Source organism: Vidua macroura, chromosome 10 (genome assembly GCF_024509145.1).
Source record: "Vidua macroura isolate BioBank_ID:100142 chromosome 10, ASM2450914v1, whole genome shotgun sequence".
Lineage (NCBI taxonomy): Eukaryota > Metazoa > Chordata > Aves > Passeriformes > Viduidae > Vidua > Vidua macroura.
Window position 1 is genome coordinate 9,941,246 of NC_071580.1, and position 13,913 is coordinate 9,955,158.

At 56.7% G+C, this 13,913-nt stretch overlaps 1 protein-coding gene across 1 annotated transcript; it reads right to left on the reverse strand.

Annotated features, from left to right (window-relative positions):
• Nucleotides 1-827: 827 nt before the first annotated feature.
• MUC4 (mucin 4, cell surface associated) lies at nt 828-13,425 on the reverse strand. The gene is made up of 27 exons (XM_053986528.1): nt 11,117-13,425; nt 10,662-10,801; nt 10,307-10,471; nt 10,070-10,225; nt 9,807-9,937; nt 9,486-9,574; nt 9,001-9,177; nt 8,765-8,908; nt 8,548-8,667; nt 8,143-8,345; nt 7,353-7,431; nt 6,937-7,107; nt 6,660-6,761; nt 6,219-6,455; nt 5,704-5,838; nt 5,436-5,614; nt 5,150-5,309; nt 4,972-5,070; nt 4,215-4,397; nt 4,049-4,122; nt 3,664-3,728; nt 3,190-3,389; nt 2,804-2,972; nt 2,546-2,719; nt 1,675-1,712; nt 1,494-1,591; nt 828-1,282 (listed from the first exon to the last, which is right to left on the reverse strand). The coding sequence occupies exons 1-27, from the start codon at nt 13,374-13,376 to the stop codon at nt 1,226-1,228; spliced, it is 5,805 nt and encodes a 1,934-aa protein (XP_053842503.1). The 5' UTR covers nt 13,377-13,425; the 3' UTR covers nt 828-1,225.
• Nucleotides 13,426-13,913: the final 488 nt, after the last annotated feature.

Genomic DNA, 13,913 nt, shown 5'->3' on the forward strand with positions numbered 1-13,913 from the left:
GGCTGGGCCCCTGGCACCCAGGGAAAGGGTTAAACACCATGCATGGGTTGACTGTGGCCAAGCCCTTAAATACCAGGGTGCACCAGGCTTGTCCTGTGAGCCTGTCCTGTCTTGTCCCTAACTTCTGTTTCCCAGCCATCCCTCCCTGAGTGGTCCCTGGGCCCTGTGCTCAGGAGAAGGGACAATTCTCCAGATCAAGCCAGAATCAGATCAATATGTCTGCTGGGTGTGTGAGGGCAAAATGCAACCCCATGATCAGAAATGTTGGAAGAGAAATAATTTTTTGTGTGTAAGAGAGCATCCTCCTTTCTTAAAAAAAAATAAATCATTGTCAAATCTTGTTTGTTCAGTAAGACCTTGGAAGGATTTGAGCATCACTGATCCTGCAGCAGCCAAACTGGGGTGGGAAGCAGTGACGGGGCAGGTTTGGAGCAGCAGGATTACAGGATATTTCTGTTCCTGGCTTTAGTACTGGAGATACAGCTTAACCAGGGTCTAGGGCAGTGAATGGGGTGGGAGCTGGGGTCTGATGGGGTCTGCTATACCCTCCTTGGATCAGCATCTCCCAATCACCAGGGCTGAAGGGCCGTGGGATGTTTGTGGGGGCCAAAGCCCGACCAGCATGATCTGAGCCACTGTAAGCAGTGTCCATGAAAGCAGTGTGAGGAGACTTGCAGGTGTGTAGGGAAAATGAGGGGATGAAGCCACAAAAAATTTTACATCCATTTTCATTTTGGCTCTGTGGATGGGTCCAGCAGAAAGAAGGGACTTGAGGGCTCAATGACAGTGAAGCAGGGCTGGCACAGGGACCCTTGAGGTGCAGACAGTTTAACAGCAAGCCAACATTTTTGGTTTATTCTATTTGGTTCCTAAGGGATTACAATCACTGCATTGCCCCACCTGACCCTGCTCTCAGGGGATCTGCAGGGTCTGGTTATATTGCACTAGCACATACACCCCCAGTGCAGACACATTCAAGGATGATCCCAGGAGTCTCTGCAGGTCCTCAGGGGAAGGTGAAATCCTCCTGCTTTGGTCACCCAACATAAACACACATTCAAAAAATCACCTCCTCCAGAATCCTCGCAGAACCCAGATGGCAGCTGCCTGTCCCCTGCTTCCATGTGTTGCTGCTGCTGGAGACCTCGAGAGCAAGCATTGGAGCAGGCAGCAGTGTCTGGCTCCTCTGTGAGTCTGGAGGTGCCAGAAAAGGACTGGTGGCAGGTTAGGGCTGCTGGGGGGACTGGCTTGGAGGCATAACATGGGGTCTCTGGATTCTTATCTGTAAAGGAGGAACAGGCCATGCTGTCAGTGAGGCATTGGCTCTGTGCTTTGTGACGGTGGCACGGATCCCAGTGCTGGCCAAAGCATCGGTGGTGCTTCAGGATGAGGCACAGCTCCTGAGCTCCTTTGAGGCACAGGGCCAGGATTTAGAGCCCAGCCCAAAGTTCCCCACCCCAACACCCCATGGAAACAGTGACCTGAGGACAGACCTGGGCTGAGGGGTCAATGGCCTGAAGCTGCAGTTTCCAATGCCTTTCCAGGGAGTGGGAGATGGTGGGCTCTGCTTGTTCTCCTGCCATCGTTAAAGCTGGAGCAGGGAAGATGAGCAGAGCTTGAGGACTGGGGTGAAGCAGAGCCTTAGTGGGGGGAGTTTTACAGGCAGGTACTCACAGGAGAAGGGCCGTGTCCTCCACAAGGTCTCCTTGGCCCTGAGAGTGGGGAACAGAATAGGAAGAACATGTCAGCAGAGGCTGGGAGAACCCCTGCCTGATGCTGGTGTCTGGGTCAGATGGCAAAGGGGAGCAGTGACTGACTGTAGGGGTGAGATGGGGCTGTAAGAGGAGGGAAAGTCCCAGCTGTGCACACACAATTTCTTGCCTTGCCACAAATGCAAATGAACAGAGGAACTTCCAGAGATCCCTGGCTCCAGGGCTGGCAGGGAGCTGGGAGCAGGGGCAGGACTCAGCTCTGACCAGAGCCAGGGGCTTGGGAGATCCCCTGAGTGTGGATGCCACCGCAGGACCAAGGGCTGGGATGGGGGGGAAGGAGATGCTGGTTCTTCCATCCCAGCCTTGCACTTTGCCATTGTTCTGTTAATTCCCTGCTCTGCAGAAGAGCAAGGTCCAATTCCTAAACCACTTTTCCTTGTTCCAGGCCAGCTCTTTCCAGACCGATATGAATTCCAGTGGAAATTATCTGTGTGGTATGCAAATTAAAATTAAATAGAAAGCCCATCTGTAACCAAATATTGGGTGGGATGAGGAAGAAATGTAAACACTCCCTAACGTGGGGGAAAAAGGAGAGCTAACATTCAACCCACTGATGCTATTGCACCCCTGAGCAACAGATGTCTGGAAAAGGGGGTGGAAAATATTAAAAGGTCACCCAACCCTTCTCCCAGGCCAGGGTCCCCCTACCCAAACCAGATGAGTTCTACCAGAGGTGGATCTTTCAAATGTGGATTTTTGATCAGTTTTCTCCCTGACACCCAGCCTGCCACATGCCCAGCACCCACCCCTTGCAGGTCAAGCCCATGGCTCACCCCTGGTGCCGGCGGCGGTGCTGGCGGCAGAGGTGCAGGGCCAGGCAGGCGATGGCAAACAGGAGGCAGAGCAGAGCCAGGGCTCCCAGCAGGATGCCGAGGAAGGCAGCCAGGCTGATGGCCAGCCACTGACACTGGAGGCCAGCTGGAGAGTAGATGGAGAAGGGCAGGCAGCTGTGGATGGGGAGGGAGGAGCTGTGATGCTGTGGGAGAAGCAGCTGTGCAGGGTGGCCTTGTCCACCCCAGGGCTGCTGCTACCTGCACGTGGGCCCCTCGGGCAGATGCTGGCATTGGCCACCGTGCTGGCAGTAGCCCATCTTGCAGGGGGAGATGCAGACGAAGCCGATGGTGCCCATGTAGTGGAGCTGGTAGCCTTTGTAGCCGTACAGAGTGCAGGGGAAATAGTCCCTCAGCTCATCCACTGTCACTGGGGAGGAAAAGCACATGGGTTTGGCCTTGCAGCAGCACTCCTTCATACTTCCCCAAGCCTCCCCAAGCTGGATCTATGCCTGGGGTTGGGAGGCTGCCCACCCGCATCCCCCATGGGTGTGAACCAATCTGTGGGGCACACAGGGTTATGGGGACAATGGGGACAGGGGCGTACTCCTCCTACACTCCCCAGCTCAGTGCCAGGAGTAACTCACGCTTCACCAGGTCAGTGATGTTGTCCCGGTGCAGGCGGTGGAAGAGCAGCCCCGTGCCCGCCTCCCGCCGCCCCCGCCGCCCGTTGAAGGCGCCGGTGATGGCTGCGGGCAGCTCCTCGTTCAGGAAGCGGATGACGGTCCCGCGGCTGTCATAGGCAAACTCGGAAACCACCACGAAGGTGAAGCCATCGCTGTCTGTCCTGCAGGGAAAAGAGAGGGCTGCTGGTGGAGCTGCTGCTGCCTCTCAGAGTGACTGAGCCCCACCATGCCTCAGTATTCCCATTTGGGCTATAGTAAGGAAGGGGTGAGGCAGGAGTGGAAGGTGCCAATAGACTTGTGTCTCCAAGGGTCTACCAGCATCAGGGTTGGAAAAACAGGCTGGGGGAAATGCCCTTTGTGCAACAAAGGCCCCACGCTCAGCCCTGCCCCATCTGATCCTTGGAGTGGTCACAGGCTGCTTGACTTCTGACTCACATCTGGGTGATGTTGGTGTTGCTCTGGAAAGCCTTTACCTCAAGGGAGCCCAGGATGGCTGAGACCTACAGCAGAGGGAGCAGGAAGGCATTAGGGGAAGGCAGAATGACACCAGCATGGGGAAAGGTTGAGGAGTGATGTAGGCATTGAGGCCAAGCCTCAAGGGTTGCTCTGGCCTTTGGTTCATTTGCTGGGGATTTGGCACAGAGCCACGGTTGCGGCCATCATCATGCAATTGGTGCTTCCTCCCTCTGGGCTTGTGGATCTGCTGGAGCCCCAGAGATCCCATGGGAGGGCACACAGAGGCATGCCCACCCCCAGCTGCCATGCTGCCCAGTATGCCAGTGTGTCCCCTGCTCTGAGCCCATGCCCTCCAGTGACACACAGTGCTGTTGACTTCCTCAGCAGTGGTGTTTTGCAGTGCCTTGATTCTCATCTGGATGCTTCTCCGAGGGAGACCTGCTGGGGGAAAGCCACAGTGGTGGCTCTGGCATCCCAGCACCAGGGTGAGTGGGGTTGGGTTTCACCCCATGTCGGGCACAGGTACCCACCTGAGCTGGGCAGTGGCTGAAAATCCCCCCCTGCCACCAGGCAGCGCTGGTCGGTGAAAGCCGGGGGGCAGGTGCAGGTGGGGGCACAAGTGATGGGGTGAAGGTGGCAGCGTCCCCCGTTGCTGCAGTAGCCCTCAGGGCAGGAGTGGTAGCCGCAGGCTGAGCCACAGCCTGGCCTCTCACCTGTGGGATGGAGAGCATGGTAGAAGCATGAACCTGGCTGCAGAGCAGAGCCCCAGTCTCTGAGCCATCCTCAGCTGCTCCATAAGGCCTTTCTTCCAAGTTTTGTTTTGTTTTTCTTTTATGAGTTAGAAGTTTTAGTATAAATTCAAGGAAAAGCCCCACTCCCCCTCCTTCCAGCTGGAGCCATTTGCCCTTCTTAAATCCCAGCATTAGAACAAGAGCAAAAGCCATCAACTCAACCCCACCAAAGCAATCTGAAAACAGGGCTTGATTTAGCCCCCAACCTCTGCATGTGCATTTGAACTTTGCTGGGATGAGAATTTTTTTCTCAAGGAGAAAAACTGCATGGGAAAAATTTCTCTTCCCAGCAGATTAGTGAGATGACAGCCTGGGAACACAAGTGGTGGCTGGACTCTGGTCCCTTCTGCTAATAACAGCAAGGGCTTGGGCACAGAGCTTGAGCAGCTCCCCCTTCTCTCCTCTCTGGCCAGCCTGGGTCCTTCAGGAATTCTCTTCCACAGAGCCTGGGGGTGATGAGGATGAGGAGCGTGCCTGCCAGGGACCCCATACTCACCCTGCTCACTGGCCAGGCAGGAGCAGATGTAGCTGCCTACAGTGTTGGTGCAGGTGCTGTTCCCCGGGCACTCGGTCCCCTGCGTGCACTCATCGATATCTGCTGAGGCAATGCACCATGGCACCGGGACAAACACCTTGGCTGGGGTCCCCGTGGCCATGGTGTGAGCCCTTGTCACCTGAGCAGTGCTCTCCATCCCCTGTCAGGCCAGCCGGGCAGGGGCCACAGCCACTGAAAGGGTCACATCCCACCCCAGGGAAGCATCCCTGGGAGCAGGGGTCCGGAGGGTCCTGGCAGAAGGCACCTGAGTAGCCGCTCTCGCATCTGCAGGCTGCCAGCTGGGAAGGGGATAGTGACACCGGCTTAGGGAACGTGAGGAGGATGGGTGCACAGAGAAGACAGCCAGCACAGGTGGCATGGGGATAGGCACAGTGTGTTGCCAGAGGAGCTTTCTGGTACACCACCTGCAGGGAAGATTCCCTGAGAGTGACAGTGTTGCTGTAGTCACAGTCCTGGCTCCTGCTGCACCCGCAGAGGGTGAAGCGGAGCTGGAGGAGTGCAGAGATGTTGTTGGAGCCAACAGCCTCGAGGTTGATGGTGAATGGGGCTATCCCATGGGGCTCCCATATGAGGGTGCCGTTCTCTGCCGGGAGGAGAGGTGGGAGTTAGAGGTGGCAGAGGAATTCCATCCCATTCCTTCCCATCCCAACTGCTCCATCTCTCCTTCCTTACCAGATATGTTGAGCTCTGGTGAGAGATGGGGAATGAATCGTGCACCCGCCCCCAAGGCATGGTACTGCCTTCTGACCTTCTCTGTCCTGAAGGCTGTGATTGATGCGTCACCAGTGATGACAGGAGGGAAGGCATCTGAGGAAAGAGCAGCCCAGCACACATGTGGCCTTGTCACTCCTTGGCTCTGACTCCCTCCTGGTGAGGATGGGACTCTGGCAGATGCTGTCATGGCTGCCCACTAACAAGGCCCTTATGTTGCACAGCATGGTGGCATCTCCCAGGTTTGGAGAGAAGCCAGAAATGCAGTTCCAGGAAATGCAATTCCAAAACCTTGATGGCAACTGTCCTGCTGGTGGCATCTCCCAGGAAAGGAGACAAGCCAACTGGGCAGTGCAAATTCAAGACCTTGGTGACTTCTGTCTCATATGAAGCAAGAGAGCCCAGGAAAGGAGCAAGGCACTGCCCAGTTACATCCAAGCCATGCCCTCTCAGAGGTGAGGATGTGCTCCACTTACTGAGTGCTGTCTTCCTCTGCTGGAAGTCAGCTGCAAGGCTCTGGGTGGCCAGGCCCAGGGCCAAGTTCCCTGTGCTCAGTGAATCATAGATGCACTCCTTGCTGCCGTGACACTGCAAGGCTGCCAGCTCGTACTGACTTTCATTCTCCTGCCGCAGCCGAGACAAGAAGAAGGGTGTGAAGTTCAGTGCTGGTGAGTCCAGAGGCTGAGTGAACAGGCTGTGCTCCCTGACAGCCCCTGCAAGAGAGCATGCCATGGGTACAGGTCATTTTAAGATTTGTTGTATTTTAGGGTTCCTTTTCACGGAGCAATGAGGACACCAAACACCTTCCCTTGGCATTGCTTTTGCTCAAGCAAATGTTTAAATATCTCAAACCAAAGCATGGCCAGAAGGTGCAGGAAGGAGAGGATCATCAAGAGGGATCCTAAGCCTGGACTTACAGGTCATCCCATAGCTGTAGATCTCCTCCTCACTGCTGTTCACAGGGATGCTGGTACCATTTGGCATCTGGAAGTCATCTGCAGGGTCATGGTCCCACACACCTGGTGGAGCATCACCAGAGTGCTGGAATCCCCCATGCCAGGGTTCACCTCCTCTCTGGTGCTGGCCAGTGTTTAGTTTATACCCTGCCCTCACAAGCACAATTCCCCAGTTTTCTACTCTAGAGTGGGAAAAGAATTTGCACCCCGGCTCTGCGGCAGTGCCAGAAGCCCTCACCCAGGAGGCCCCTGGTGCTGTTGCAGTACCAGACGGGCAGGCTGCAGACCACGCTGAGGATCCCAGAGGTGGCCGAGACAGAGACAGCGATGGTCCCATTGAAGACGGCCGTGACAGAGGAGGCATTGACTAGCAGGACACCAGGGCTGTAGTAGACCTCGTCACCCAGGTCTGCAAGAGAAGGAGAGCACAGAGGGAGAGTCCATGCAAGGCTGGGACCTGAAATGACAACCATGGATTCCTGGAGGGGAGTGCTCCCCATCCACCCCACCCAGATCAGAGACAGGTGCAGGTGAGAGATATTTAATGGATCTCAGGATGGCTGCCCTCGCACTGGGCAGGGCTGGTCCCAAGGGATGGGAACATGTCTGGTCCCCTCCACATACATTTAGCATTTAACAGCAGATCCTGCTCACCTTGGGAATAGGAAAACTGGATGTTTTTGTTGTTCAGGAGGACTTTGATGTCATCCTGGCTCCCCAAAGTCCACTCAACCTGAAAATCATGGTGGATGTCCCCATCAGTCCCACTGCTTGTCCATTCCTGCTGTCCCTCCATGCTGGGATCAATTATTAACTGTGTCCTCCTCCAGCCCAGGAAGAGAAGCTCAGCCCTGGGGCCTGTGTTGGTGTCTTCTTCACCCCAGCAGACACACAATACAGCAGCTTTGATGTTTGCACAGAAGAGGACAGAGAGCTGCCTGTCACTGCTGGCAAGGGACATGCCCAGGCCACCACCACTGCTCAGCTGATCTTGACAGCATAGAGAGCTGTGCTGGGGGGCTCCCAACTCTGAGCCCCCTCCTCATGCTATTCAATGCCTGTTCCTGGTGACACCAGGACATTCTGCTTAATGAAGCTAAATGGGTGTGGGGAGCAATTCTGCAAAGTCAGGAAGAGCAGTCACTTGTGCTAAAGTGTCAGGACAAAGAATGTGCAATGAAAAAGGTGAAGCAGAGCATGTTCCTCCAGAGTCTCCAGCTCTTGCTGGCCTGTTTGCAGGAGGCATTAGATCTGTGCCTGGTGAATATTAGTCCATTTCCCCACTAATAGTACTTTGTTGGAGTGGCGGGAGGTGGCAGGAAAAGGACAGGGGATGCCTCTCGGGTCCCACCCACTTGTAGGTGATGCAGAGGTGATGCCCAACTTGCCAGAGAGGTCTTTCCCATTAGAGGCTCAAACTCATACCCAGGGCACTCCTACTCACTGTTGTGGTGGTGGTGGAGATGTATTGGGCAGCAAAGGCCACAAAGTTGGTAGCCTGGGCCATGCCAGTCTGTACTGTGCGCCCATGCAAAACGAAGCTGGTCTGGGCATCACTGGCCAGCAGCAGGACAAAGTCCCCGAGCCCATTGAAGGTGTAGGTGAGTCCATCCAGGGTGGTGATGTGAGGGTCACCAAAGGCACCAGCTGGGGTCCAAAAGAGATGGAGATGTTTTGGGCAAAGGAAGAAGAGCAAATGCTGGTGTCATTTCAGGGAGGAGAGCAGCCTCAGAGCTGCTCAGTGGTGGCTCAGCAGTCCACACTGGCAAATTGCAGGGTGTGGCTAAAGCATGGAGTCTATGCACAGCTCAGTGTCCTGGCACAGCAGAGGCAGAGCCTGGGGACTCACCGGGGGTGGGTGGCACATATCCTTCACAGCCAACCCTTGGTCTCTTCTCAGCAAACTTGGCACAGAACAGGGGCTTCTCCACACGCCGGCAGCACCAGTCGAACGCTTCCAGCTCCCTGTCTGTGGAGAAACGTGGTGGGGTGTGTCAGGGCCCTTGCTCTGCCCGTGCTTGATGCTTGGGGTGTTTTAGGGTGAGGGAATGCCACTTCCCACTTACCAGTGGCAGCGTGGAAGGGGAGGCTCCATGCTCTCTCCTGCCAGCCTTCGAGCAAGCTCCCACCTTGGTACAGACATCGTACCCCAGCTCCAGCTGGGCTGGGGGACGCAGTGCGCAGCATCCTCACGGAGGTGTCTGCTGGGCCTGAAATGGTGAGGGGGATCACGGCCGCCCCCAGAGCATGAGGGGACCATCCCCCCACCCTGCAGCTGGTCCTGAGGGGCTGTCCTTGGCACCTTTGCTCCAGTGGTAGCGGGGATCCAGCTCTGCCTGGGGCCGGGAGCAGGGGCATGGTGGCAGCTGGCTGTTCCAGGTGGCCGGTGCTGGCTCTGTGTCCAGCCACGCCAGGCACTGCAGCCTGTAATTCACCCGGGAGCGACTGTCCAGTCTGTAAATCCACAGCCCACGCACATCTGGGGGAGCAACCAGAGGACAGCACTGCTCAGCCAGGGTCTCGCCTTGTGCTGAGGGATCCCGTGGGACAGCTGTCCCTGGCCACTGACCTCACACGAGGTCTCCAGGCTCCCTCTAGAGCCAGCGGGGCTGTGGCAAGCCACAGGAGGATATGGGACACCCACAGTCTGCTCTTGGTGGCCAGCTCATGCCCAGTGGCTTCGCTAGCCCATCACCTCCCAGGGCTGGGTGCTGGTGACATGCTCCTGGCACAGAGCACACAGCTCCGTCCATCCCCACCTGCCCCAAGGACCCCCCAGTGCCATACCGGAGCCGGTGCTGCTGTGCTGGTCTGGTCGGTACTTGACAGCTGGTGGCTTCTGAGTCAGCTCGTTGTTTTGGGCATAGCCATTGCCGCTGCGTGGAGAGAGGAGGTTTGAGGTCATCCTTCCAAAACAACCCTCCTCCTCCCCTCATAGAGCGGCTGGGGTGGGAACTGCTGCTGTTTGCAAGAGAAAGGGTTTAAATGGGGCACGATTGCTCCACGAGAGGGAGCTGGGCTCTCCTGGGGGTAATGCCTCCAACAGTCTCAACAAAATGCTGGAACAAATCTCTGCTGTCCCAAAACCCAGTGACACGCGTGCAGCACCTGGAGAAGCCGATCAGCACGTTGGCTGCAGCCAGCCTGGTGTAGTCCCAGCGCATCCCACCGTCCTGGTAGAGCAGCAGGGCGAAGGAGCGATTCCCATCGGTGGTGAGCACTGCCTGGTAGGTGCTCGTCTAGAGAAATGCAAGGCACCCCCTCAGCGCTCCCAAAGCCTCCTCCGCTCTCCCTGCAGAGCAGACTGAGGCAGTGGGGCTTTAAACAGCCATCAACAGTCATTTCTGTCACCTGGGTCCCACACCGCTCACCTGAGTGTCATCCCTCCGGGATGGGTATGCTAGAGCTTTCTCCCACGTCACCTTCAGGGTCCATTTTGCTACATAGGGGATTTTTACGTATTTCTCAATCTTTGCTTCCACATCTAGGACAACGGGGTCTTGGGTAGAGCTGAGTGTAGAGTACTCCTGCCAGATGGCAAGAGAGAGAATTAAATGAGTGAACTGGGAACTGGATCCTCCCAGGAGAACGCCTGTGGTGGCCCTCACCTGGTACCAAGTAGTGCCAACACCCTTGGAAAAGTCTGCATCATCCCAAAAGGCAGCCACCATTGGCAAGCTCTCCCAGCCAGTGAAGCCCCGGGGAGGGGGGTTGGGGTTGGACGGGACATAGTTGTCCGTGGGTGGAAAAATGATCTGTCCGTTATCTGTAAACTAACCAGAAGAACTTGTTATTTGCTGACTGGGATAGCTTTTAGCCTCCATGGGTGAGCAGAAACCAAGCATTTTAAATGTAAAAGAAGAGATATTCAGATGAAATTTGGTTTCTGCTCCATTTCAATGTTTGGGTTTTTTTACCAAAAAGGCAGCACATCCATTATGTGCTCACCAAAGGGGCACTTACATAGAGAGCATCTCGCAGTGACTTCCCAATGGGAAATCCAATTTCTGGCTTGAACAGGGGTGAGTTAAAATCCACCATCCTCTGGACGTACTCTTGGTCCCCTCCTTCCACACCAAAGGGGTAGAGTGAAGTTGCTGGCTCTGCCATAGTCAGGAGATCAATGAAAGGGGTGTGAAATTATTAAAGTCTGCTTTATCCATCCTGCAGCCAGGACAAACTCACCTGTTTGCTGCCAGGATGCTGTGCCTGTGCTCTGATGGATTGTAACCCAATTTTCAACCCGCTTTTGGGATGCCCTGAAATGTCCTATTTTGCCTTTTCCCATTAACCTGGCAGCCCAATGTGCAATGCAGATGAGATACCCTGGACCAGGCTGTACCCTCATCCATCCAATGCTTGACTGGCTGAAAACTCCTTTCCTACTCTTGTCTTTGGGGAAAAGAAAATCTACTTACTGATAAGCTCATGGGTGGGCTGGGGCTCAGGTGCAGGAGTTCTGTGCCCAGTGGTGGTGTGGGCAGATGTGCTCAGCTCGGTGGATGGTCCTCTCTGTGTCCCAAAGGCATGAAACAGGGTGGTGGCTGGTGGTGTCACTGGTGCCGTGGTGCCTGGGGCTGGGAGACTTCCCACCTCCTCGGCTGGGCTCACTGGGGCTGTGGATGAAATAGCCATGGTGCCTCCTGCAGTGGTGGCAGTGGTGCTGTCTGCAGTGGTGGCAGTGGTGTTCCCTGCAGTGGTAGATGTGGTGTTCCCTGCAGTGGTGACAGTGCTGGCAGTGGTGCTGCCTGTGGTGCTGGCCATGGTGTTCCCTGTAGTGGTGGCAGTGGTGGCAGTGATGTTCCTTGCACTGGTGGCAGTGGTGGCAGTGGTAGCAGTGATGTTCCCTGCAGTGGTGGCAGTGGTGCTGCCTGTGCTGATGGCTGTTTTCTCCTTCCAGGCAGGTGTCCCTGGAGGTGTCTGGAAGGCAGGAGGTGACGTGCTCGCTGCTTGTCCCATGTCGTGGTAGCCGATGGATGTAGAAGTGGTGCCTGCTTCTGACTCGGTGGGAGCCTGCCCAGCTGCTGCCACCGCAGTTGCACCAACACCAAGCAGGGACAAGGGGGCTGTTGTGGCCTCCTCTGTTGGGCTGTGCAGGCTGGGGAGGGGAGAACCAGACACTGCAACAGCAATGCTGGGACCAAGGACCCAGGGTCCAAGAGTTGTCTCCACCAAGGGGGTACGCGCTGCTGGGGATGGGACAGGCTGCCCACCTCTGCTTGTCTCGCTGTGTGTTACAGCAAGGGATGGGGCACTGCTGGTGCTGGTGGCCCGTGCTGTGGCAGGTGGTATGGCTGTGGTGACCCTGGTCACAAAGGTCTCCCAGCCTCTTGAGGTGGTTGGCAGGTTAGCGTTGCTGGGGAATGTGCTGGTGGATGGTGTGGTGGCCGGCATGGTGGCCAGGTTTGTGCCACTGGCGTTGGAATCAGGGACATGGGTGCTGCTGGTGCTGGCTGAGAGCGCTGCACCCTTGGTGCTGCTCTCAGAGCTGGTGGTGTCCACATGGGCAGTGGTGCCTGTGGCACCTGTCCAGGATGCTTCTGTAACCTCCCACACACTTGTGTGGCCAACAGCCAGCGAGGTGATCCCAGCAGTGGGCTTGTCCTCAGTGGCAGGTGGCTCTGGTGATGGCCTGGCAGTGACAATTGCGTGGCTGGGAGCTGGCCCCACTGTGCTGGCACCTGGGTTCTCCTCTGTGCTCACCTCCAGAAACCCCATCCCCATTGCTCGCTCTGTGGCGCTGCCATTGGGCTGGGGGTCGCCCAAAGCCCCCATTGCTTGCACTGGGGCAGCCAGGGACAGTGGGGATGTGACTGCTGCCATCTCTTGGGGGACGCTGGATGGGGACACCTCCAGAGCCATCCCTACATTGGCTCTGCCTTCCAGGAGAGGGGGGACGTCTGCTTGTGATGCCACGGGGACAGTGACTGCTCTGGGTCCCCCAGAGGTATCTGATACAGCTCTGCCAGTGCCTGGTGCAGTGTTGGGTGTTGGCATCTCTGTCCCTGGAGCTTCCACAATTTGGGGCTCAGCCCAGAGCACTGGGGTTAGTGCAGATCTGGGTGTGACACCAATTCCTGGGGTTGTTAAGCCTGCTGTGGGACCTGGCTGGCTGTCGCTGGGGTGTGTATCAGGCAGAGGCAGGGTGGCTTCGGTGTCCCCCAGCATTGTGGTGGCTCTGCCACTGGCCAGTGATGCTGATCCCATCCCTGCTTCACTAATTGAAGTGTTGCTAACAAAGGAGGATTGATAGGTAGCTGGCACAGTTCCGATGCCAAACGCAGCAATGGAAGGTAGTGGTGCAGCAGCAGCAGCTTGAGGGGCCCTGTCTGGCTTTGCTCCACTGGTGCCCGTGAGGAACAAATGCATGGCCATGCTGGGAGTGGCTGAAGGAGATCTGCCTGCAGCTGCCTCTGCTGTGGTGGTCCCAAGGCCTGTTGAGAGAGTCTGAGGGAGCAGAGAGCCCATGGAGCGTGGAGAGGGCCTTGGAGAGGGACCATCAGGGTCACTGAGAGCTGCATGGGGGGACAGACTCACGCTGAGCCCCTCTGGTGTGTCCTTGGTCTCTGGGATGGCAGTGCCTGCTGTGGCTTTGGTACTGGCCTCATTCCTGATGGACACCAGCTCAGCAGTGGTGCTTCCCAGAGGTGGGATGTGCTCTCTAGCTACGACATCCATCACTGTAGCCAGTGTGCCCGCAGCTTGTGTGGTGGCCTGCGGCTGGTTGACAGCGTTGTCCGTGGGCAGCCCATGTCCAGCAGTGCCCAGGGCTGCGCTCTGGCTGGGGGGAAGCGTCTCCCCTGTGCTCAGCACAGCCTCATCAGGAAGCTGGGGCAAAAGGGCTGGAGGCAGCTGAGTGGGAGCCCCAGGAGGGTCCTGTGAGGCATTGTGGTCAGCGTTGGGTAAGGTACATGTCCCTGGCTCTGCAGCCTTGCTGGTGCCAATGGTGGTAGAAGAAAAGGCTCCCTCTGTGGCTGTGCTGGGGGGACTGGCTGTGGCCGCTGTCATCTTCACGGGGCTGGCCCTGTCCTGAGAGATGCTGGCAGCTGTGGCCAAAGGTGAGGTGGCCTCATCCAGCCCCTGTATGACCTCCTGGGACAGGAACATGGCAGTACTATGTGGCTCAACAGAGCTCCTGCTTATGCTGGAGGATGGTGTGGCTGTGCTGTGCTCATCCTGGGGGAGCAATGGCTCTGTGGTCCATGCTGGCACTGG

Bases quoted from the DNA above. Each gene is read 5' to 3' on its own strand.
- MUC4 (XM_053986528.1), bottom strand. From the start codon at position 13,376: ATGGATGTCGTAGCTAGAGAGCACATCCCACCTCTGGGAAGCACCACT. The intron at 7,432-8,142 runs GTGAGTAGGAGT...CATGATTTTCAG, and splicing joins TCTCCACCACCACCACAACA to GTTGAGTGGACTTTGGGGAG. The intron at 5,615-5,703 runs GTAAGGAAGGAG...TCCTCCCGGCAG, and splicing joins ACCAGAGCTCAACATATCTG to AGAACGGCACCCTCATATGG.